At 36.8% G+C, this 25,117-nt stretch overlaps 1 protein-coding gene across 1 annotated transcript in view; it reads left to right on the top strand.

Moving 5' to 3' along the window:
- The first annotated feature begins 405 nt into the window (after window positions 1-405).
- The window catches only part of Map3k2 (mitogen-activated protein kinase kinase kinase 2), a 45,975-nt gene continuing 21,263 nt past the window's right edge, over window positions 406-25,117 (top strand). The window contains exons 1-11 of the mRNA XM_013020738.1: window positions 406-478; window positions 1,852-1,970; window positions 3,649-3,689; window positions 5,526-5,625; window positions 14,460-14,573; window positions 15,337-15,424; window positions 17,205-17,335; window positions 18,634-18,713; window positions 20,066-20,133; window positions 20,278-20,370; window positions 21,504-21,710. Coding sequence (XP_012876192.1) covers window positions 472-478; window positions 1,852-1,970; window positions 3,649-3,689; window positions 5,526-5,625; window positions 14,460-14,573; window positions 15,337-15,424; window positions 17,205-17,335; window positions 18,634-18,713; window positions 20,066-20,133; window positions 20,278-20,370; window positions 21,504-21,710 — 1,048 coding nt within the window. The 5' untranslated portion in view covers window positions 406-471. The remainder of the gene's footprint in view (window positions 479-1,851; window positions 1,971-3,648; window positions 3,690-5,525; window positions 5,626-14,459; window positions 14,574-15,336; window positions 15,425-17,204; window positions 17,336-18,633; window positions 18,714-20,065; window positions 20,134-20,277; window positions 20,371-21,503; window positions 21,711-25,117) is intronic.

Here is a 25,117-nt window from a genome sequence, read left to right as displayed (position 1 = left end):
ATCTTAGCTTTCTTAGTATATTAAGTTGTTTTTTCTACTTACATAGAAAAGGATTAACATAATGGGTTAGACTGCTTATTCTTAAAAAGGCCTGCTTACAAAGTTAGCCTTTGAGTAGTACTTGAGAAATTAGTTTTAAGAGAGTTATAACCTAACAGTTGACTAATAATGGCTTTAGTGTGCCTAAACTGTTTTTACAAACACTGACCTATGCAGAACATCTGCTTTTCTTCTGTGAGTCTGGAATTTTGGTATGTTAAGTAAAATATATGTGTTCCCCTCACCCCCCCCCAATGGGTAAAGTGTTTATGGTGTACACATCTCTCATTCGTGTTACTTACATTAGTTTTTATTTTTGTGGCTGTCTGTCCTAGTTCTTACTATTGTATTTGTCTTTCTATCTTCCAAGGTAATAAAGAATGCTGATGGAAGAACAGTTATTCTAATTTCCACATTGTCAAGCTGGTTGCCATGATGGGTGAGTTCAAACTAAAGGCACTTTCCAGTAACAATTAAAGGATAAGATAAGGGAGAAATTGTTATTATGTGCTATGATAAACTGTTCCATGAAGAAAATTTGTGATACAGCAAACTTATGCAATATTAGTTATTTATTTACTAAGTAGATTTTCAAGTAAAACACTTTTAATGTGAATTGTTGCAGTTTTGGAAATGAGCATGTTCTTTGGGACACAAAAGGAATATTCAGAACAGCAGATGTACTATGATTTGTTTAGCACCTGATGGCCAGAAAGAAATAAATCATATTTTATAGCTGAGTACTATAACATATCATTGATGTTTAGGGACAATATAGTTGACAACTCAAGACAATCTTGTAGTATTATACATTTAATTTTAAGGGAGACTAACATATAGAAATGGACTTGTGTACACAATGTATATCTTTGCTTTCTGTTTGGTTAGCTGCCACTTTTTCTCCTTCATGTTGAGGGTTTCATCCTGTGAAAGGGATTAGGCAGGGAGATACTAGAAAGAAATGGAGCCTATGGCCTATTTTGTTCTGGTTTGGAAAAATGGACCGAATAAACTGCTAAGTAGTTAAACTTAGATTGGGTCTATCCTTTTGGCTTACATTTATTTGCCAAAATTTGTCTTTGTCACATTTTCTCTACTACTCGCTTAAGAAAATAAATGCAATTACTACCACATTCATAACATTATGGGCTAAAGAGTTTAACTTGGCTTTTGTTCTTTAATGTAATTATGGGCAAATGTACTTTTAGTGTATGGGTATACTTGGTAAATATGTAAGTTGTTTATCATGATATTTTTTGGTTCAGATTTTCCAGTCTAATCACTTATACAAATTACACTTCTGCTTCCAAATTGGACATGCATTTACTGAACTCCTATCCACTTGTCATTTTTATTGCTTTTGCTTGAACTCAGAGCTATATACTAATCAAATTGATTTTTATTATTTTCTTTTTTTTTGTATGTTATTTTTTTTATTGTAAAGATACTATACAGAGGGTTACAGTTACATGAGTGAAGTAATGAGTACACTTCCTCTTGAACATTGTTACCCCCTCCATTGTTTTCCCCCTACCATCCCCTCCCTCCCTCCCTTCCCTGAGGTTCTTTTTTTTTTGATTGTGATTAAGTGATTACAGATTTTTATTATTTTCTAATAATGCTTTACAGTAAGCAACAAAGCACAAAAGAGTCATTGCTTAAAAATATATAGAAGGCTAAGTGCTAGTGGTTTATGCCTATAATCCTAGCTGAGGATCATGGTTCAAAGCCATTATAAATTTTATTTGGTATATATGATAAGTATATGTTGAATTTACAGTTCTGTATTGTGTTCTTTTAAAAAATATCTAGATGATCAGCAAGCATTGAACTCAATCATGCAAGATTTGGCTGTCCTTCATAAGGCCAGTCGACCAGCATTATCCTTACAGGAAAGTAGAAAAACAAAATCTTCATCACCAAAAAAGCAGGTATATATTTCAAGAATATTTTAACAAGTACATGTAGTTGGTCTGTGAATTATTTTTCTTTAACCTGATTTTATAAAAAAAATTTTTTTTGTCAGACCTGGGGCTTGAACTCAAGACCTGGGCACTGTTCCTGAGCTTCTTTTGCTCAAGGCTAGCACTCACCACTTGAGCTATAGCACCACTTTCAGCCTTTTCTGTATATGTGGTACTGAGGAGCCTAGGACTTCATTCATGCTAGACAAACACTCTACCACTAAGTCACATACATTCCCAACCCCTCTTATAGATTTTTTTAAATGCGTTTAGATTTTATAGTTTGAACCATATGTTCTGTTTTATACATTTTTCTACACCAGTATACACTTTTTGAAATGTTAGAATTTCATTGAATATTGTAACTGCTCACTAATATTTGTATTTTATCTATTTAAACATTTAAGCAATTTTTTTTCTTCTTTTCTAAATGAGTCTGTTTTGGATATTTATAAACGATTTTAAATTATTTTAATTTCCAAAGTTCCAGTTAACCTATAGCTGGCCAAAGTCTGAAAATAACAAATGGAAAATTCTAGAAATGAGGGGCTGGGCAGGTGGCTCAGTGGTAGAGCGCTTGCCTTGCATGCCTGAGGCCCTGGGTTCGATTCCTCAGCACCACATCAGCAAAAAGAAAAAAGCCGGAAGTGGCGCTGTGGCTCAAGTGGTAGAACGCTAGCCTTGAGCTGAAGAGCTGAGGGACAGCGCCCAGGCCCAGAGTTCAGGCCCCATGACCGGACCCCCCCCCAAAAAAAAAAAATTCTAGAAATGAACCATTTAAAAATTTTTACATTTCCTGGGCTGGGAAGGTGGCTCAGTGGTAAGAGTGCTTGCCTTGAATGGTTCAGTTCCTCAGTACCACATAAGTAGAAAAAGCTGGAAGTGGCACTGTGGCTCAAGTGGTAGAGTGCTAGCCTTGAGCTGAAGAGATGAGGGACAGTGCCCAGGCCTAGAGTCTAAGCCCCATGACCAACAAAAAAAATTTTTTTTTTTTTTACATTTCCTGACATTTTGAATACTGGGATAAAATTTCACACTCTCCTGGTTTTTACTGCTATCCTCATGAAGTATATTCCTTTGTCCATTGTATATACTGTCCATTGTATTTGTCCAAACTGCTATATATATGCTACACACCATTATAGAAATTGAGGATCCATTTTAGATTAACTAACGTGATATTATAGTACTTGTTTTCAACTAATCCGTAATAATAATGCACATAATAGTGGCCCCAACAGCATAAGAGTATTGATGCTGGCAATTGAATTAGAGTAGAAAGTTTTCAAGTTGACAGGAAGAAAGGGGAAAAAAGATCATTTTGATCTTGGAATACTCCCTCTACACATAAAGGAAGACTACTGTGTCGTATGCAATATTCCATTATGCAAGGTCAGCAAATATGTACCTGTGATGTGTCCTCACTCATAGATTTTGTGCTTTTTTCCCATTGAGCCTGACTTTGCAACATAATTCTCAACCCAGCTTTTTGGCAGACAATATAAATTGATAGAAGCTGGCACTGAAAATAAACCTCCCTTTCCTTTCTGCTGTATATTAAATAAATGGGTAAGGAAAAATATGGTTTAGAACTTTCAAATATATATCTGAATGATTGTGTAACTGATTTGTCATTTCATTACAGAATGATGTCCGAGTCAAATTTGAACATAGAGGAGAAAAAAGGTAATCAAAGAAACATTACCTATCCATTAAGTTATTTAGTACAGGTTACTCAAAGTTCTCTCCAGATTTGAATAAGGTTTCATGGCTTTTATAGAATGGAGCAGTCCTTCTGTAAAGTGTGACGTGGTTAGATGTTAGATAACAATGTGTCACAATTTGGGCTAATCATTAGAAATTATTGATGTTTTTACTTTGCAATATTAAGAATTCATAAGGTCAGTGCTTAATGCACTCTTTAAATTTTACCATTTACTTATATCTTACTCAATGGATTCTTTCTTTCTTTTTTTTTGGGGGGGGGTCTGGTTGTGGGGCTTGAACTCTTGGCCTGGGCGCTGTCCCTCAGCTCTTCAGCTCAAGGCTAGTGCTCTACCACTTGAGCCACAGCACCACTTCCGGCTTTTTTTCTTTTTGCTTATGTGGTGCTGAGGAATCGAACCCAGGGCCTCATGCATGCAAGGCAAGTGCTCTACCACTGAGCCACCTTCCCAGCCCTCAATGGATTATTTCTTACAATTATTAGACACTGAATTTATGTATATTGACTTAGTGTTTATAGTTTTGATTACTCTGAAGACGCATTAATGATATGATGTGTTTTGTTAGTAATGTTGAGGAAATTGAGTTGGATTGGTACCTGCAAATTATTTAGTGGAGATGCTAACCTGGCGTTACCCTTGGGGATCTCTATCTTAGTGCAGGAGTGGTGATGCTGGGTGATGGTGATAGTGCTAGTTGATACAAAGTAGCTAACAAAACCTAATAGGAAGATGGAATTTAATTTTGATTTCTTAATATATGGTATAATAACAATTTAGTCTTAAGGACTTAAAATGGCATACAAATAATATAACTTGAAGAAGTATTGAATAAAATGGAATATAACAAGCATACCATAGAACTGTTGTCTGCTCCACTTCCCTATTTAAGATTCTTCATGGATATTTTCCCAATCTTTTTTTTTTTTTTTTTTTTGGTCAGTCATCGGGCCTGAACTCTGGGAGTAGGTACTGTCTCTCAACTCTTCAGCTAAGGCTAGCACTCTACCACTTGAGCCATAGCACCACTTATTCGACTTTTTGTGCTTATGTGGTACTGAGGAATTGAACCCAGGGCCTTATAAATGCAAGACAAGCACTTTACCACTGAGCCATCTTCCCAGCCTGTTTTTCCCAGTTTTTTAGTTACTTAGCCCTGTTTATTGAGTATTTATTACATGTTAGGTCCTGGGACATAAAGTGAATAAAGTACATGAGAGCTCTCCTATGTGCAGCTTGGAGTCTACATGGTACTTTCTCTTCCAAATTACTGTATGCTGTTTGAGCCAGTCAAGGCAAATCCTTTGGGATATAGGAAGAAATATTTTAATTTCATTTTAATTTCTGTAAGCTATATTAAAATGTGTTTATATAATCTGTGGACTAAAAGAAATGTTGAATTGATAAGGATACAGACAACAAAATTTGAGAAGTCCCAAAGACAGCTTCATTATTATTTTTAACAGTTTCATTGCATTCTTATTATGCAAGAGTCACATAGTTACATTTAATCATTTTCCTCAGTGGATGTTTTACATTGGCCTTTAATATTTATATGACACTTCTATTGCAAATTAGAAACTGTAGAAAGTCTTGACATTTCTTTAATTTTAATTTGAATAGAACTGGAGAGATTTTGAACTTTGGGTTGAAATTTGCTCATGATCCTTATAAGCTCTGGAAAAAACCCTAAACTTTGCACAGTTTTTATTTTATTTTGTATGTAATAAGATATGAATGTTGGTAGTATATTGTTTATGCCTAAAGATTAAAATATTTAAAAATTCTGTCTATAAAGAATCCTTCAGTTCCCCAGACCAGTTAAGCTAGAAGACCTGAGGTCTAAGGCTAAAATTGCATTTGGACAGTCCATGGATCTACATTATACCAACAATGAGGTAAACACATGTATTTTAACTTAGAGTGCTCCTTATTTGACCAACTAGTGTGTTCATGTAAGAGATTGTTTTAAGAATGTTGTTATTTAGTGATTAGTAAAAATATATATTGAGTTAAATGAATAAAACATCACAGGTAAATTTGTAAATTTTACTTGGTTAATATGAATTTTTTTCCATTGTATAAAATAATTTAGAAGATGTTACTGTGTAAATAATTGAATAAGAATTTATGCTGGGGGCTGGGAATATGGCTTAGTGGTAGAGTGCTTGCCTAGCATCCATGAAGTCCTGGGTTTGATTCCTCAGTACCACATACCCAGAAAAAGCCAAACGTGGCACTGTGGCTCAGGTGATAGAGTGCTAGCCTTGAACAAAAGAAGGACAGTGCCCAGCCCCTGAGTTTAAGCCCCAGGACTGGCAAAAAAAGAAATAATAAATTATGCTGGGAGAATTCTGTGTATTACCTAAATGTTAGCTGCTTGGATGTTTAATTTATTGTTGAACTGCCTTTTCCTCTGATATTATACCGGTCACATTCAGTAGAGTTTTGATAATGAGACAGTTTAATTAAAACTAAAGGATTATTTTTAGTGTTGGATTGGACATAATTGATTTATAAACTTTGGGGGTGAGTACACAGGGCTTGCTCTGGCACAGAAGAGCTCTGTGCTCTCAAGAATTACCTTTGTAATCTCTAAAGTTAGGCTTGGACTTGGTAGTCTCTGAGGTTTCTTACAGTTCTTCAGATCTTATGATTGGTAGGAACATTTCATGAGGTAATTGGTTGTTGCTTTTTTATCTTCAGAAAATCTTAAGTAAGCTTTTTGAGCTTAATATTATTGTTTATGAATTACAGCTTCTCAGGGAGTAGGCATTGAAGAAGTTAATAAATGAGTTTTTTAGATGTATGAAGTCCTTTGAAGGAAATTCATAAAGTATTAGGATAATGAATAAGGCAAAAGGCAATAGGGTCCTGTTTGTAGTATTAAGAAGTAGCTGAAGTGGTGCTATGTGTACTGAGACTTTAGAATGAAAAGCCAACCCTACAAGGAGTTTCAGACAAAGAATACTGGAGTAGAAAGCATCTTGAGGGCAGCCCACACAGAGGAAAGGATGATACCAGTTACACAGAGTGACACTTGTGAACAACTTGGGGAAATTTCACATAAGAAATGTGTGAAAGTGTTTGAAATTAGAGAAGAAATTAAAAAGTTCCTACAATTCAATGAAAATGAAGACACATCACAAAGAAACTTGTGGGATACAGCAAAAGCAGTTGTGAGGGGCAAATTTATCGCTCTCAGTGCCCACATCAAGAAAATAGAGACAGACCAAGTAAATAATCTCATGTTGCAATTAAAACAGGTAGAAAAACATGAAAAAATGGAACCTAAAGTTACTAGATGGAGCCAGATAATCAAATTGAGTGGAAATTAATGAGATAGAGAATAGGAAATTTATAAATAAAATTAATAAAAAGCTGGTTCTTTGAAAAATAAATAAAATGGATAGACCTTTGGCAAGAATAATTAAGAAAAGGAGAGAGGAAACCCAAATTAACAAGGTCAGGGATGCCACAGGAAAAATCACACCAAATAAAGATATCCAAACAATTATAAAGAACTATTTTCAAAAGTTATACTCTCTAAAGAAAGAAAACAGAGCAGAAATGGATTCATTTTTAGAGTAATACAAGTTGCCCAAACTGAGCAAAGAAGAAGTAAATCAAATAAGCCAGTATCTTACAATGAGATACAGAAAGCAATAAGTCTTCCAACAAGGAAAAGCCCAGGACCAGATGGATTCACAGCAGAATTCTATAATACCGTTAAAGAAGAACTCCTCAAGCTCTTCAGAGAAGCAGAGAAGGAGGGAGCTATCCCAAACTCATTCTACGATGCCAATATCACACCCATCCCCAAACCAGGCAAAGACCCAACCAAAAAGAGAACTACAGACCAATCTCCTTGATGAACACAGATGCAAAGATCCTTAACAAAATTCTAGCTAACAGAATCCAGAAACACATAAAAAAAAAAATACACTACAACCAGGTAGGCTTCATCCCAGAGATGCAGAGATGGTTTAACGTACGTAAATCAATAAATGTAATCCAACACATCAACAGAGCCAAGGTCAAGAATCACATGATTATGTCTACAGATGCAGAAAAGGCTTTTGATAAAATACAACATTCATTCATGTTAAAAGCTCTGGAGAAAATAGGAATAGAAGGAACATTCCTTATAACAATAAAAGCCATATACGATAGACCAATAGCCAATATTACAACCAATTCTCCTAAAATCAGGAACAAGGCAAGGATGCCCACTGTCTCCACTCCTCTTCAATATAGTCCTGGAACCCTTAGCCAGGACAATAAGGCAAGAAAAAGACATTAAAGGGATCCGCATAGGGAAAGAAGAAGTTAAACTATCCCTTTTTGCAGACGACATGATACTATACCTCCACGATCCCAAAAACTCCATCCCCAAACTCTTAGAAATTATCAATCACTTCGGCAAAGTAGCAGTATACAAAATCAACCCACAAAAATCAGTTGCCTTCCTGTACACTGACAACGTACAAGCATAGAGGGAAATAAAGGAAGCAACCCCATTCACAATAACCCCCCCCCCAAATAAAATATTTAGGAATTAACCTAACCAAAGATGTAAAAGAAGTATTTAACAAAAACTATAAAAACTTTAAAAATGGCAATACTGCCAAAATTAATATGCAAATTCAATGCAATTCCTATTAAAATCCCAATGACATACATTTCTGAAATACAGAAAACAGTCCAAAAATTCATATGGAACAACACAAGACCTAGAATAGCCAAAACAATTCTAGGCAAAAAAGACAATATGGGAGGGATTTCGATGGCGGACTTCAAACTCTACTATAGAGCCATAACAAAGACAGCATGGTACTGGCACAAAAACAGACCTGAAGACCAATGGAATAGAGTAGAAGATCCAGAAATAAAACCAGATGCCTACAGTCAGCTGGTATTTGTCAAAGAAGCCAAAGACATACAGTGGAAGAAACACAGCCTCTTCAACTACTGGTGCTGGGAAAACTGGGAGGGCATATGCAGAAAACTAAAAGTGGACCCCAGCCTATCACCATGCACCAATATTAACTCAAAAAAGATTAAAGACCTTAACATCACACCTGAATCTCAGAAACTACTGCAGGACGGAGTAGGAGAAACACTTGAATTTATAGGCACAGGCAGAAACTTCCTGAACAGAGTCTCAGGGTCCTAACAAATTGGAAAGAGACTTTACAATTGGGACTACCTTAAAATAAAAAGTTTTTTTTTTTTTTTGGGTCCGGTCATGGGGCCTGAACTCTGGGCCTGGGCGCTGTCCCTCAGCTCTTCAGCTCAAGGCTAGCACTCTACCACTTGAGCCACAGTGCCACTTCTGGCTTTTTTTCTTTTTGCTTATGTGGTGATGAGGAATTGAACCCAGGGCCTCATGCATGCAAGGCAAGCGTTCTACCACTGAGCCACCTTCCCAGCCCCTAAAATAAAAAATTTTTGCACAGCTAAAGCTATAGCAACCAAGCTAGAAAGACCACCAACTAACTGGGAAAAAAATATTTGCCAGCAAAATATCAGACAATGTATATACAGGGAACCTAAGAAACTAATCCTTCCCAAACCTAACAAACCAATTACTAAATGGGCAAGGGAACTAAAGAGAGACTTCTCAGAAGAAGAGATAAAAATGGCAAAGAAACACATGAGGAAATGTTCACCATCCCAGGTTGTGAAGGAAATGCAAATGAAGACAACCCTGAGATACCACCTTACCCCAGTCAGAATGGCCCACATCCTAAAGTCAGCCAACAACAAATGTTGGTGGAGGGAATGCAGAGAAAGAAGAACCTTATTACACTGCTGGTGGGAATGTACACTTATACAACCACTTTGGAAAGCAGTCTGGAAGGGCCTCAGAAAGCCAAATACAGACCTCCCCTATGACCCAGCCATACTACTCCTAGGCATCTATCCTGAACAACAGGAATCAGGATACAAGGACACATGCACCTCCATGTTTATTGCAGCACTGTTCACAAAGCCAGGATATGGAAACAACCCAGATGTCCCACCATGGATGATTGGATCCAAAGATTGTGGTATCTATACACAATGGAATATTATACAGCCATTAGAAAGGACAAAATAATGGCATTTGCAGGGAAATGGATGGAGCTAGAAGAAATCGTATTGAGGTAAGCCAAGAGCAAAGAGACAAACGGTACATGGTCTCCCTGATAAGCGGATGTTAAATTTAAAATGTAAGGTGATATGACAAAATTAACAAGACGTAAGAAACAAAGGACCCCACTCATCTGGTCAAATCACTACTAAATAACCCCATGCTACTGATCACATATATGGTATAATGTACACACCAGAGGGAAATCAGGAGAAGGACACAGAACTAGAGGAAATAAGGGAAAAACAGACAACAGCGGATCCATTAGCTGCACTGGACATTGATCAAAATGAACTAAGCAACTCAATGGCAGCGATGGGAGGGAGGGAACAAGTGGGAAAGAGGAAACAGCTGATGCTATGTAAAACAAAACAAATGTACATATCACCCAATGTGGAAGAAATAACTATTGCAAAACTCATAGAACTCATAAATGTTATAGACCATGATAGACAATTTGCCTCATAAAAGTTAGAATGTGGGGGCTGGGAAGGTGGCTCAATGGTAGAGCGCTTGCCTTGCATGCATGAGGCCCTGGGTTTGATTCCTCAGCACCACATAAGCAAAAAGAAAAAAGTTGGAAGTGGTGCTGTGGCTCAAGTGTTAGAGCGTTAGCCTTGAGCTGAAGAGCTGAGGGACAGCGCCCAGGCCCAGAGTTCAGGCCCCACGACTGGACCACCCCCCCCAAAAAAAAAGTTAGAATGTGTTTGTGACTTTAACTAAGCATCACTATTCCAGAATACTGTGAAATTTGAGAAATTATGTAACCACTTAATCACAATAAATAATTTGAAAAAAACAGAAATGTGTGAAAGTGCTTTGCAAATTTTAAAGCACTGTTTAAATAACATATTTGAAAATATTAGGATTTTAATGAGATGCTTTGATAGAGCTTTTTTTATTATTAAGGCAGGATATGACACACAAAAAATATTAGGGTAAAATTACATTTAAGATTTCTTCCCACCCCGAGTTCTGTAGAATTTGTGATTTTTGTGAGTAAAACAATTATGATTCACGTTACTGCATAGTATTGAACAAACCAGGACCTTAACCAATTCTAATTCATGTTACTACATAGTAGTCACCAAACTTGGGCCTTGGATGTTGGTAGTATTAAGGAAAATATTAAGAGTTGTTAGTTTTGTACATTTGTGGGCAAGTGAAAACCTCGCTTTACTGTTTATTATTTTGTTCAGGTAAATACTTTTTTCTAGTGTAATATAAATTCCTCTTTTCAAAATGAGCATAATACAGTCAGGATTGAAACAAGCAGAAAATTGAAGTTGTGATTGATTGGGTTTGTTAATTTGGTTCCTTTTATTGTGTGTGTGTGTGTGTGTGTGTTGTGTGCTGTGTGTGTTTGAGTGAGTGTGTGACGTGGGGGATGGTTCTGGAGGTATCTAAGCAAAGAATCCTAAGCTCTTTCCTGTTTTGGATGAGTAGAGCACAAAAATTCTTTCATGAGCTGTTCTCCCATTTCAGTATATAAATTCAGGAAGCTAATTCACTTCTTTCTAATTTTAGTTCTGTTTAATGTGTTGTTACACACAACTTTTGGTTTCCTTTCCACAAAACAATTTATTAACATAAAACCAACTTAATAAGAATAAGCCAAGAGGAAACATTTCATGAATGAGGTTGAAATTAATTTACCACATAAAAAAAGTGTTTATTTAGTACAATATAGATAATTTGAAACTGGCTTTCTCTCATTTTAGGTGATCTTAGAATTAGTACAATATAGATAGTTTGAAATTAGCTTTCTTTTATTTTAAGTGACCTTAGGACATGGGAGAGAATTAGTTACTAAATTAGTTACTATGGTTCTTAATTGGTACTGAAATGAAAAAGCAGATCAGTAGATCTGGCTCGTTCTATCATACCCAATAGGAATAATTTTTATTTTATTAGAGGAAAATTTTCACAGGAAAAAGAGCCTATTTAAGAGATAGGAATATAAAATATTCTAGAAATATAAAAATTTGCTACAAACAAAGCATGAGTAAATTTTAAGTACAGAGTAAAATGTGAGGATAATGTATGATGAAAGTCCTGCTAATTTTGGTTTATATTTGTGCTAAGCAGCCTTTCTTAAGAGTTTTTATTCTTATAAAGAATTCTTTTTTTTTTTTTTTTTTTTGTCGGCCATGGGGCTTGAACTCTGGGCCCTGGACACTGTCCCTCAGCTCTTCAGCTCAAGGCGAGTGCTCTACCACTTGAGCTACAGCACCACTTCCGGTTTTCTGGTGGTTTATTGGAGATAGGAGTCTCATGGTCTTTCCTGCCCGGGCTGGCTTTGAACTGCGATCCTCAGATCTCAGCCTCCTGAGTAGCTAGGATTACAGGCGTGAGCCACCAGCGCCCGGCTCTTATAAAGAATTCTAAAGAGGCTTTACACTAAATACTTTGAGTGCAGTTTGAGCTCTCACGAGGGCATTACTAAACAAATCAAAGATCTGCTTTTCATTGTGCTCTGCTCCAGGTAGAGGTCCTTGTCCTCAAGGGAGTTATACTCAGAGGACCCCAAGCTGAGTTGGTATTAACTTGACGTGACTCATATGGTATGCTTGCTAGATATGGTTGGCAAGTGTGGGATATGTTTGCTTATTTTCACTCTGTCCTTCTATAGAATGGAGTATGTTTTGATGTTATTGGCAGTTTCCTTAAGCTGCGAAATTGTGTATGTGTGGTGTGAGTTTGTCTGTATGTGTGTATGTGAGTATTGAGGTTAAGTATGTGTGTATGTGAGTATTGAGGTTAAACTTGGCCTCATGCTTGTCAGACAGGCATTTTATCACTTGAGCTGCCCCAGGTTCTTATTTATTTAGTTAGTTATTTTTAGTTATTTTTCTACTAGGGTCTCTGTTTTTGTCCAGATCAGTCACCTACTCAGCTTATTTGTTGAGATGGGGTCTTGTTAGCTTTTTCCTGATCTCCATCTCCAGTAGTTGTTAGAATTATAGGTGTGAGCCACAATATCTTGCTTAATGTCATGCTTAAGAATGATTTAAAAAAAAATTGTGCCACTATTGGAGCTTGAATTCTGCCTACGTGCTGTCTCTTTTTTGCTCAAAACTGCTGCTCTTAGCCGGGCGCTGGTGGCTCACGCCTGTAATCCTAACTACTCAGGAGGCTGAGATCTGAGGATCGCGGTTCAAAGCCAGCCCGGGCAGGAAAGACCATGAGACTCCTATCTCCAATAAACCACCAGAAAACCGGAAGTGGCGCTGTAGCTCAAGTGGTAGAGCGCTCTCCTTGAGCTGAAGAGCTGAGGGACAGCGCCCAGGCCCAGAGTTCAAGCCCCACGACCGACAAAAAAAAAAAAAAAAGAAAAGAAAAAAAAAACTGCTGCTCTTCCACTTGAGCCACACCTACACTTACAGCTTTATGGTTGTTAATTGGAGATAAGAGTCTCATGGACTTTCCTGCTGCCCAGTCTGCTTCAAACTTGATCCTCAAATCTTAGCTTCTTGAGTAGCTTCTGAAGTTGAATGAATCGCTTTTTCATAGACCTGTAGACCTATTAGGTACTTTTGTCCCCTACCCACGGATAATATGGTATTTGTTCCCTGTCCATTTCAGGGATAATACAGTATCCACTTGAGATGTTCTCCATTTCATTTGTAAGATGAAATCTTACATGCTTAATGCATGGAAGTTCCACATCAGTGTTTCCTGTGATGGCTGATTTACTTAGCTCATTTGTTCTACAGTATAATAGTCAGATCACCAGCACTAGAGACAAACTGTAGATTATAGGTATGTGGCTATTGGCACCCCTCCCTCCATAGCAGCTCAGTTTGTTGTATCCATAAACACCAGTTGAGAATGCAAATCTAGGAAAAAGCTGAGAGTTTATCTATAGAGATACTTTTATGTGTATATCCCTTAATGCTGTCTTGGGATGAATATACTATTAATTAAATTTGACAGTATTATAGAAATAGCCACAAAAAATCAATCTTTTTTTTCAAAGTGGTTAATAGAAATTTATTTAAAAATTGATGAGGTTTTACAAGTTTATATCCCAGGACATGCAGACAGCCAGCTACCTGCAGTGAAAACATACTTTAAGCCACATTTCTTGGTTTGAAGTTCAATTGTTTCAAGTTGAATTGTCCTTAAGAGAAAGCAGAAAATCAGTCTTTAAATATCCTTTTTTTTGGGGGGGGAGGTCCGGTCATGGGGCCTGAACTCTGGGCCTGGCCACTGTCCCTCAGCTCTTCAGCTCAAGGCTAGCGCTCTACCACTTGAGCCACAGCGCCACTTCCGGCTTTTTTCTTTTTGCGTATGTGGTGCTGGGGAATCGAACCCAGGGCCTCAGGCATGCAAGGCAAGCGCTCTACCACTGACCCACCTTCCCAGCCCTAAATATGCTTTTTAGGTACAATGATTCATAAAAAGTTTTAAATATTCATTTTAAGATCAGTAGTGGTTGGATAGGGAGAACAAAATACATATATTTTTCAGACTTTTGTTATCATAAGAAAGAGTGGTATTTTGAGATTTGTAATTCCTTAGTAATGGAGATGCGTGTGAAGAACTTGACATGGTGAGATGTCTGCATGTTTTCTTATGTTCCTTTTTGTTTAGTTGGTAATTCCATTAACTACCCAAGATGACTTGGACAAAGCTGTGGAGCTGCTAGATCGCAGTATTCATATGAAGAGCCTCAAGATACTACTTGTAATTAATGGAAGTACACAGGTATGAACTGGAATTTTGTTTTTCAGTAAGGATTATAAGACTTGAAAAACTCCATGTGAACCAGTTATATTCTGTAATCATTGATAGTTTTCAATATGATTAAACATATGCTTACATACTCTTTATTTTTTTTTAATGGGTTGTGGGGCATAAACTCAGGATCTGGGTTCTCTCCTTGAGCTGTCTGTGCTCAAGGCTAGCACTCTACCACTTGAGCCACAGTTCCAATTCTGGCTTTTTCTGAGTAGTTTATTGGAGATAAGAGCCTCATGGACTTTCCTGCCCAGGTTGGCTTTGAACTGCGATCCTCAGATCTCAGCCTCTTGAGTAGCTAGGATTATAGGTATGAGCCACTGGTGCCTGGCCTTACATACTCTTAATTGCTATAGTTTAATGTTGGTATTCAAAACCAGATAGAATTACAAATAAGAATACTACATTGTACATGTGAAACTAATAGAAACTCACAACTTGGGGATCATGTTAGGATTAAAATGTCTTGTTTTATTTTGTTTTTTTGGATACACAGTTTCACTGTCTTGCCCAAGCTGTCTTTGAACTCCTGGGTTCAAATGGTCCTCCTGCTCATCCTCCCAAGTGTCTGGAACCATAGGCATGTATTATTGTTCCTGACATAATTAAAATTTTTAAGAGTAGATTTGACAAGGCCCACCAAGAATAAAGAATAGGTAGGTTGTACTGGTGTCAGGATTCTCTTTAAAGCTCTGAAAGGGAAGTACTTATTGTCCTTTTTCTTTTGTAGGCTATAAATTCAGAACCATTGCCATCACTAGAAGATCTGGATAATACAGTACTTGGAGCAGAGAAGAAGAAGCGGCTTTCTCTAATTGGTAAGAAACAGTCTCTGAGTCATGGAGTGGGGAAGGAAACTTTAGTTTCTCCCCCATCTTTTAACACAAGACAGCACCAAAACATATACCTAATAAACAGCACCCTATTGCTGTACTGTTTATAATTTCTCTTAACCACATTTATTTGATCTTCCTTAGAAAGTAATTTCACTTATCATAGGATTAGCAATCTCCATTTAAGTTTTTTGTTACTCATGGTACTTTATTATTTTGTGTGTGTGGGGGGGGGCTCATGGGGCTTGAACTCTGGGCCTGGGAGCTATACCTCAGCTCTTCAGCTCAAGGTGAGTGCTCTACCACTTGAGCTACAGTGCCACTTCCCTCATGGTACTTTAATGATTAACATATCCAAAGAAAACCTTGAAGAGATTTTAATTGTACAATGGAATGCAAGGAAAAAATTAAAGAAGTAATTCTAGAAATTAGTAGAGCAGACTCTTGAGTGCCTAAGTCTTTTCAGGGATTTTAATTATTGCCAAGAATGCTATCAAAATGCTGAGCTGGGAATTTCTTGAGTATGTTTTATTATTACTGTTTTTTTTTTTTTTTTTGCTGGTCCTGGGCCTTGAACCTGTGCCTAGGTGCTGTCCCTGAGCTCCTTTGTTCAGGGCTAGCACTCTACCACTTTGAGCCACAGTGCCACTTCCAGTTTTTCAGTGGTTAATTAGACATAGGAATCTCATGGACTTTCCTGCCTGGACTGACTTTGAACTATGATCCTTAGATCTCAGCCTCCTAAGTAGCTAGGATTATAGGCTTGAGCCACCTGTGCCTGGCTTAGTCTCAAACTCTTGACTCTCCTTCCTCTACCTCTCCAGTGCTGACATTAACAGGTGTGTACCTCACTCTGAAAGAATATCACAGGACCATATGTCTGTGTACACAGAAAACCATTCATTATGATTTTTACCAGGAAAACATGCTTGCAAAGAATGGATTTAGTCTCATGTTTACAGGGAAAACGGTTTCATGATAATTTGGTAACGGCTAGACAGCTGGTGAATAATTGGAACTGGGACTGAAGCTATGCTCTGACTTCTACAACCCCATAGTCTTTCACTGTATCAAGATGCTGCCTCAAATTTATGTTAAAAGTTAACAAGGGGCCGAGTATTGGTGGCTCATACCTGTAATCCTACCTTAGGAAGCTGACATCTAAAGATCACAGTTCAAAGACAGCCTGGGCATGAAACTCTTTTTCTCTAATTAACCAAAAAGTTGAGTATGGCTGAAGTGGTAGTTGCTAACCTTGAGCAAAAAAGCCCACAGATAGAGCCTAGGCCCTAAATTCAAGCCCCAGGACTGGCACACATACAGAGAAAAGAAAGAGCTGGCAGGGGTTTCAATTCTAAATGCCTTTGTATAACTACTTAAAATATTTTAAAATATTTTTGTTTTTTAAAAAAGCTAGCAAGGTATAAGTTATCTCTGCAAGTTCAGGTGCAATTGCATTTATCTCGGATTCTGTAGTTTATCAGCACCCCATGAGGAAGTTGTCAGCAGTCAGAAGAACATACTACCTAATGCATAAAACTTAATATTCTAGTGAATATTATAGTAGTTACAGTAGGGTGAGAGTTTAGAAAGGTTATAAAAGCATTTGATGTTTTATGAATATACATGTTTTGATACATTTTAATAAGTATGTTTTCGTTTGCTAAAATAATTTTTATGTAGCTCCTAAATGTTGTCTGTTAAAACAATTGATTTCCTTGCTATTGATAAAATTGCTTTAAAATCATAATTTCTTTCTTTTGAGGTTCCACTAGTAGAGATAGAAGTTCCCCTCCCCCAGGATACATTCCAGATGAATTACACCAGGTTGCCCGGAATGGGTCATTCACTAGCATCAACAGTGAAGGAGAGTTCATTCCAGAGAGCATGGACCAAGTAAGCCAATGTTGGATGCTGGTTTTTCATTTTGTCTGAAGGTTATTGGTTGGGGCCAGTGTGATTTGGAAAGTACTTTGAGGGTGTGTGTATATGTGTGTGTATGTACATGTGTGTATATATGTGTACACACGTGTGTGCTTTACCTCTTTTCCAATCCCATGTCTTTAAAGTGAAAAATGTTTTAAAAAATTGAAATATGTCTATGAATTTGCATGTGCCTTTATATATTGATGAATAAAGATAACTCTTGAAATAAGGCAGCTTATATTACTAATCCATAAATGAAACATTTATAATTCTAGGATTAACTAGTATTCAGATTTTTTTAATGAACGCCTGAAAGATAGGGTAAAATTATAAATATTTAGTTTATTTAACTCAGTTTTGTGAAATGTCTGTAACATTTTAAAAGAATACTTCAAAGATGAGGGAGAACAACGGAAGGGGTAATATTGATCGAGATGCATAACCTGACTTCTGGAATTGAAACCCTTTTGTACAACTACTTAATAAAAATGGACATATTTAAAGTGTAATTATCATTTTTATGAAGCTCTGTTTTTAGTTCCTTAACATTGCATTGGGTGCTTGCACTACTGCAGTGGTCACTGCATAGTCTTGGTTTGGTGGAGCCACGGTTCACTTTCAGTAAGCAAAATTATATGAAATATTTTAGCTTTCATTTTAATAGAATATAGAGATTTTTCTCTTAGGAACCTTTGGAGCCATGGCTTGCCAAATGTTTGAAAATAAGTGCAATACTATTGAGTGTGGAGTTCTTCTGGAGTATTAAAACTGTTGTACAGTTGTGAGGCTGTACAACTCAGTATATCAAGAGTCATTGAATTTTACTAAATTGTGCACTTGAAATGGGTAATTTTGCCAAGCTAGTGGCTCACACCTGTAATCCTAGCTACTCAGGAGGTTGACATCTGAAGGTAGTGGCTGGAAGCCAACCTGAGCACAAAAGTCTCTGAGACTTCATCTCTAACTAAATGTTGAGTTAAATGCAGGGTTAGAGATGTGGCTCAAGTGGTAAAACACCAGCCAAGTAAGTGCCCGGCCCCGATCTCAAACTTTAGTACTTCCAAGAAACAAAACAGAAAACTCCCACATATTTTGGAGGAGGAGTACTGCCCCTCCCCCTCAAAAAATTAAAAATATCAAAATAATTTCTTTTTTTGGAGGATTTTAAATTCTAAGTAGTTGTACAGAGGAGTCAGTAAAATAATTTCTTTTGAAGAATGTTTTAGTTATATCAGATGGAATCATGGTGGAACTGTTTGTTTTCCTAGATGCTGGATCCATTATCTTTAAGCAGCCCTGAAAATTCTGGCTCAGGAAGTTGTCCATCACTTGATAGTCCTTTGGATGGGTAATGTGGACTGTAGTTTTGGGTTTTAGTACATATGTGTAAATACACATGTATAGAACATGTAAAACCATTAGTAACTATTTCAGTCTACATACAGAAAATGTAGTTAATTGATACTTGTTTATGCTGTTGGTAAATGAAGTTTTTTGTAGTGAAGGTAAATGTTTTAACTCGTACCTTTATTACTTAAAATGTATGTACTTACACAATTTTGAGCATTTGATCATAGTACTTTTGGCATTTCTGCTTGCCAAAAATCATGTATTTGAAGGCAAGTGAAAACCTAGAATTTCTGTATATTCACTTTTAAAACTACTTGTAAAACTTACCAAATTTTTTATGTTTGGCTTGGAGATTTTTTTTAGTTATTTTACCTGTTCAAAATTACTTTCAGGGACTGGGAAGGTAGCTTAGTGGTAGATTGCTTGCCTAGCATGCATAAAGCCCTGGGTCCGATTCCTTAGTACTATATACACAGAAAAAGCCAGAAGTGGTGCTGTGGCTCAAATGATAGAGTGTTAGCTTTAAGCAAACGAAGCTGAAGACAGTGCCCAGGCACTGAGTTCAAGCCCTAGGACTGGCAAAAAAAAAATTACTTTCATTCTAGCACCATATTAAAAATAACTTACATTTTTGGTAATTGTTGTCCAAATTACTGGTTGACATTTAAAAAATATAAGTGCTTGTGTGAAATAAGTTGCATCTGTGAATTTTTGTCACAAGTATGCGCTCTCTTGGTCTCAGTAGAACATTGTTCTCTTGGTATTCACCCTGTGCTGGACAGGGTTAGTATTAAAATCATCACCTATTTATTCTCTTCTGGGATTGTTTTATGAATGTAGTATTATAAAAAGATAAAACTACTGTTTAGGAATTTACATTTATTTTTCTTCTATCTAAATGAAATTTTATCTGTGTCAGTAGACAGTTAAGCATTTCTAGGATATAGTAACAAAAAAGCTATATATTTAGTACTTGATGTTTGGAGTAACTTGTTTGGAACATTTGACTTAGAAACATTTGATGAATTAGGAATTATGTCCATTGTATAGATGCTGTCCACTCTCTAGATGCAGAAATAGTTAAGAAAGTTGAATTACCAGCTTGAACTGAAACAGGATTTTCCAAATACTCGTGATTCCAAAATATATCCTTCTTACCAAAATTCAAAAAGCTAATTTTAAAAGCCAACCTTTTGTATATAGGTACCAAATAAGGCTTAAAGTTTCTTTTTTTTAAGAGTGAATTTCTTATATGCACACACACGTGTGTACACATACAGATATTGCTTAAATTTTTTTCACATGCTTTATTTACATACTTTCTCTTAATGTTTCATTTTCTATTTATAGAGAGAGCTATCCAAAATCACGAATGCCTAGGGCACAGAGCTACCCAGATAATCATCAGGAGTTTTCAGGTTAGAGTACAAATTCTACATTTTAAATATTCATATTTTGACTGAGGAGGAGACTTTTGTAAAATCAAATAAGCATTTGTAAATGTGCTTTTTTTTAATTACAGTATTTGACTTTTTTGATAACCTTATTATATGTCTTAACAGACTATGATAACCCTATCTTTGAGAAATTTGGAAAAGGAGGAACATATCCAAGAAGGTATCATGTTTCATATCATCATCAAGAGTATAATGATGGTGAGTCTCTGATGGTTAGACCTGAATAACGATTCAGCATTCTCAAATATAATTAATATAAAAACTTAATCTCATATGTATGATACCATTAGAAATAATTTGTTTATGAATTCCTTCATTTTCTGATCTTAAAAACTTTGGGAAGGACCGAAGGCTTGGTTCAAGTGGTAAAGTACATGTGTAGCAAGAATGAGACCTTAATTGAAACCCCAATGCCACCAAGAAAAAGAACAAAAATAAAAAGAGTTTTGAGGAAATTGAGTCATAATCAAATTTATTTTAGTTTTTATGTCAGTATATAAAACTTGTCTGTCCTTTACAGTATTGTAAAAATAATACTACTTAGAAAGTTACAGCTTAATATTGAAATTAATACTACTTAGAAAGTTACCACTTAATGTTGAAATTTACACTTGCATTGTGCCCTTGAGGAAAAACATTTACAGTCAGTGTGTAGGCCAGTGGCTCATGTCTATAATGCTAGATACTCGGGAGGGCAGGGATTAGGAAGATCTCCTTTTAAGGGCAGCCCAGACAAAAAAAGGTAGCTAGACTTTATCTCAGTCAGTAAATGAACTGAGATTGGTGGCATGGGCATGTCATTCCAACTACATGGGAAGAAGCCTAAATAGAAGAATTGTGGTACAGGTTGGCCTGGGCACAAATATGAGACCTATTTGGAAAATAGCTAAGATGAAAAGGACTGGGGGATATGGCTCATGTGCGGTAAGAGTACCTGTCTAACAAGGAATAGCCTTGAGTTCAGGCACCAGGAAAAAAAAAAATGCTACCTATAAACATCTCTATTTTTGTTTTATATTATTCTTAAACTATTGGAAATGAGAATAAAGTATTTTTCTTCATTTTTTTAATCTAGATATGAAGGTCTTCTGTGGTTTTCATTTGGACTTTGTGTGTATGTATTGTGTGTGTGTGTGTGTGTGTGTGTGTGCGCGTGGCGTGCGTGCACGTGCCCACGCATGCATGAATACACATTCTAGTGTTTCCTCCATAGTCATTTCAGTATGTTAGCCTATAGGACACATTTCTGTTTCCTATCTTAAAAAATGTAAGTATTTTAATATACAGCATATTAGTAAAAGGAGTAAGCTAATTGTTGTTTCGTTTTGTAGGTCGTAAAACCTTTCCAAGAGCTAGAAGGACCCAGGGCACCACCTTCCGGTCTCCTGTGAGTTTCAGTCCTACTGATCACTCCTTAAGCACTAGTAGTGGCAGCAGTATCTTTACCCCAGAGTATGATGACAGTCGAATAAGAAGAAGGGGAAGTGACATAGACAATCCTACTTTGACTGTAATGGACATCAGCCCACCTAGCCGTTGTAAGTAATAGAAATGTCATAATGACATGTATACAAAACCTTTATAGAACTTTATAATACTAAAATAACAAGTGAGTTCTTAGAGTGAAACCAACTCCTCAAAAGAGGTGATGATGGTATTTCTAAAGGTGGCTGGAATATCAAGTGTATATATGGTGTCACTGCTAATTACTAGTAACTAGTTATTCTCCATTCTGTTCCTCATATGCATGTTGAATATTGAGAAATAATTATGGTATATTGTTTAATCTAAATCTTAAGTGTGGTTGAAGTTGTTCATTCACTAGCTAAGGAGGTGATGTGTGCAAGTGACCATGACATACTCTGAATGTGGGGAGGAACTTTGTTACTGACATTGGGGGTATCTTATTTGAAATTGTAGGACTAGGACTATAGTAGTAACTAAGGCCAGATTGCAGAGTATTTGGATTTTGTCACAATGCCTTGAGAGATTAATGCTTGGAACTTCGTTGCAACAAGCTTTGAATAATAGGAATTCCTCCCTTTTGTGCTGATGCGTCATTCTTCTACATATGTATTCCACACTATTCTTGCTATTCTTTTGCTTTAGACAGCTGTCTATTAAGTTGATTGAAATAAGAAAGGAAATCTTTCATTTTTATTAACTAATGTAGATCCAAGATTTAGTGAGGTATTAAATTAATTTTGCATAGAGAGTTGCATTTAACCTTTGTTACAAGTCTACTGACAATAAATTATTTTGGTTTTTGTTTGAAAATACAGTTCACCTGAGAGATATAAATATAACCCCCCTGTATATCACCTCTATAATCACAATAAATTTTAAAAAGAAAATATATTTATTCATTTTTGAAAGATACATTTTTTTTGTTTTTTGTTTTGGGGGGGTCCGGTCGTGGGGCTGAACTCTGGGCCTGGGCGCTATCCCTCAGCTCTTCAGCTCAATGCTAGCGCTCTACCACTTGAGCCACAGTGCCACTTCCGGCTTTTTTCTTTTTGCTGATGTGGTGCTGAGGAATCGAATCCAGGGCCTCGAGTATGCAAGGCAAGCGCTCTACCACTGAGCCACCTTCCCAGCCCCGAAAGATATATTTTTTAGTATAGAATTCTTTACATACATTCTCTTCAAAAAATACTTTATTGTTGTTTTAAGATAGTTTTGTTAGCCGGGCGCCAGTGGCTCACGCCTGTAATCCTAGCTACTCAGGAGGCTGAGATCTGAGGATCGCGGTTCAAAGCCAGCCCGTGCAGGAGAGACCGTGAGACTCCTATCTCCAATAAACCACCAGAAAACCGGAAGTGGCGCTGTAGCTCAAGTGGTAGAGCGCTTGTCTTGAGCTGAAGGGCTGAGGGACAGCGCCCAGGCCCAGAGTTCAAGCCCCACAGCCGACCAAAAAAAAAAAAAGATAGTTTTGTTATATTGCCCAAGCTGGCCTTGAACTTACTATATAGCCTAGTCTAGCCTTGAATTATGATCCTTCTGTATCTAACTCCCAAGTGGACTAGAATCATAAGCATCTACTACTATGCTTAGCCTTAATTTAAGTACTTTAAAGTTATCACTCATCACTGTCTTCTGGTTTATGTGCTTTCAGAGAAGAGCTCTACTTTTAGTCTTCCCTTCATTCTTCTGTAAATAATGTGCTCTTTTTTCCACTTCTGGTAGCTTTTAGGATTTTGATTCCTAACAGTTTGGATATAACTTGTCTGAGTGTATTTGTGTGCAAATTCTCAATAGATGTTTCCTGAGTTTGTTATATCTATAGTTATGAAAAATTTCTAGTCATTATCCGTTCAAATATTTCTTCTTCCCCATTCACTTTAGCATTCCAGGTACTGGTACCATGGACTGTCCAATACTCTTTTACATCTTTGTCAGTTCTTCTCTGCTCACACTTTGGGAAATTTCTTATGTCTGTTTTCAGGTTCATTGATTATTTTCTCAGCCTTGCTAAGATTAATGATCTATTCATGATCTATTATTGAAGGAACCCTTCCTTCCTTCCTTCCTTCCTTCCTTCCTTCCTTCCTTCCTTCCTTCCTTCCTTCCTTCTTCCAATTTGAACTTGACTTTGCATACTTTGTTTGTTTGTTTGGCTGGTAGTTTTACTGCTTGAGCCATGCTGCAGCCCTATTTCTTTGTTTTCAATTTCAGTTTTTCTTTTCATTTGACTTTGTGCTGCAGTTTTTATGCATGTTGTCTACCTTTCTCTAAGAACCTTTAACATCATAATCAGGTTAGTCTTAAGTCTGGTTATGTTGTTGCGTTCACCCCGTTGCTTTTACTTTGTTTGCGGTTTTGTGTCTTCTGATATCATATTGAACTTCTGACATCTGGATCAGGATAATGGAGACTAAGGTAAACAAACTTTATGCCTGGACTAGACAGCTCCTCTGTCTACTTCTTAGTTGAGTTGGGTTTGAATTTTGTTGTTGCTGTGGTTCCTGTGTGCTGTGGATTTCAAATTCCTTGTTTCCAATAGCAGTTTTCTTAATGTTCCTGCTGTATCCTTGTTTTGGCCTTTATTGTATGCCTGTACTCATTCTCTATGACCTTACCCCTCCTTCCGCAGTAACTTGATTGCTGTTATTTGTTAGCCTAGGATTTGGGAAAGGGAAAAATAAAAGGTTCAGTGCTGACATGCCCAGCTTCAGTTTGGGGCAGTTTCCATTTTCTCAGTCTTCTGAGTCAGTAGGCTTTCTTTCTGATCCTGCCCATCTTTTAGGAATCTAGGAAAACTCTAATGGTCAGGTCCCAGAGGTTTCCACTCTTGCTGCTTCTCAGTATATATTTTTTAATTCCTCTTTCCTGTTCCCCTTAACTGGAGTTAAAATTTCTGCAGAAATTAAAGGCTTTCATTTCTTAGGGTAGAAGGAAGGGAGGGCTTCATACCTTTCCCTTAGCAGTGGACCCTTTCATTCTCTACGTTCAACCACCACATCAAACTGTCTGTAGTCTCCATTCCTGTAAGTGTATGGAAGGGCGTTCACTGTAAAGACTTAGAGTGAGTGTGAACTAAGCCCTGAATTGTTCATGGTTGAACTGAATTTTCCTTTCCTATCATTCACTGTAAGTCTTTCTCTGTGTTCTGCCTTGATTGAGCCAGCACTTGTATTCTGGTTTTTCTTGGAAAGTGATCATTTACTTTAGATTTTAGCTACTTACATGTCCTGCAATCTCAGTTATTCCAACAAGTTCAATAAAGGTTTGAATTTTGTAGACTGCCCAAATTTCTCGTTTTAGGATGGGAGTAGTGCTCTTTCCATCAGTAAAGATGACCATTTGTGCATTTTATATTCATTAGCATCTTAGATTGAGTGAAAAATGCTGTCACATTTTTACTAAGAAAAAGAAAAGCTTGGTGTAAAAAAAGTCAAAGGAATAAAAAACTTAACTTGAGCTTAGAATTCTTTTTTTTTTTTTT

The sequence above is a fragment of the Dipodomys ordii genome, unplaced genomic scaffold, assembly GCF_000151885.1.
Source record: "Dipodomys ordii isolate 6190 unplaced genomic scaffold, Dord_2.0 Scaffold52, whole genome shotgun sequence".
In the NCBI taxonomy this organism is placed as follows: domain Eukaryota; kingdom Metazoa; phylum Chordata; class Mammalia; order Rodentia; family Heteromyidae; genus Dipodomys; species Dipodomys ordii.
This window is presented reverse-complemented; position numbering and strand designations above follow the sequence as displayed.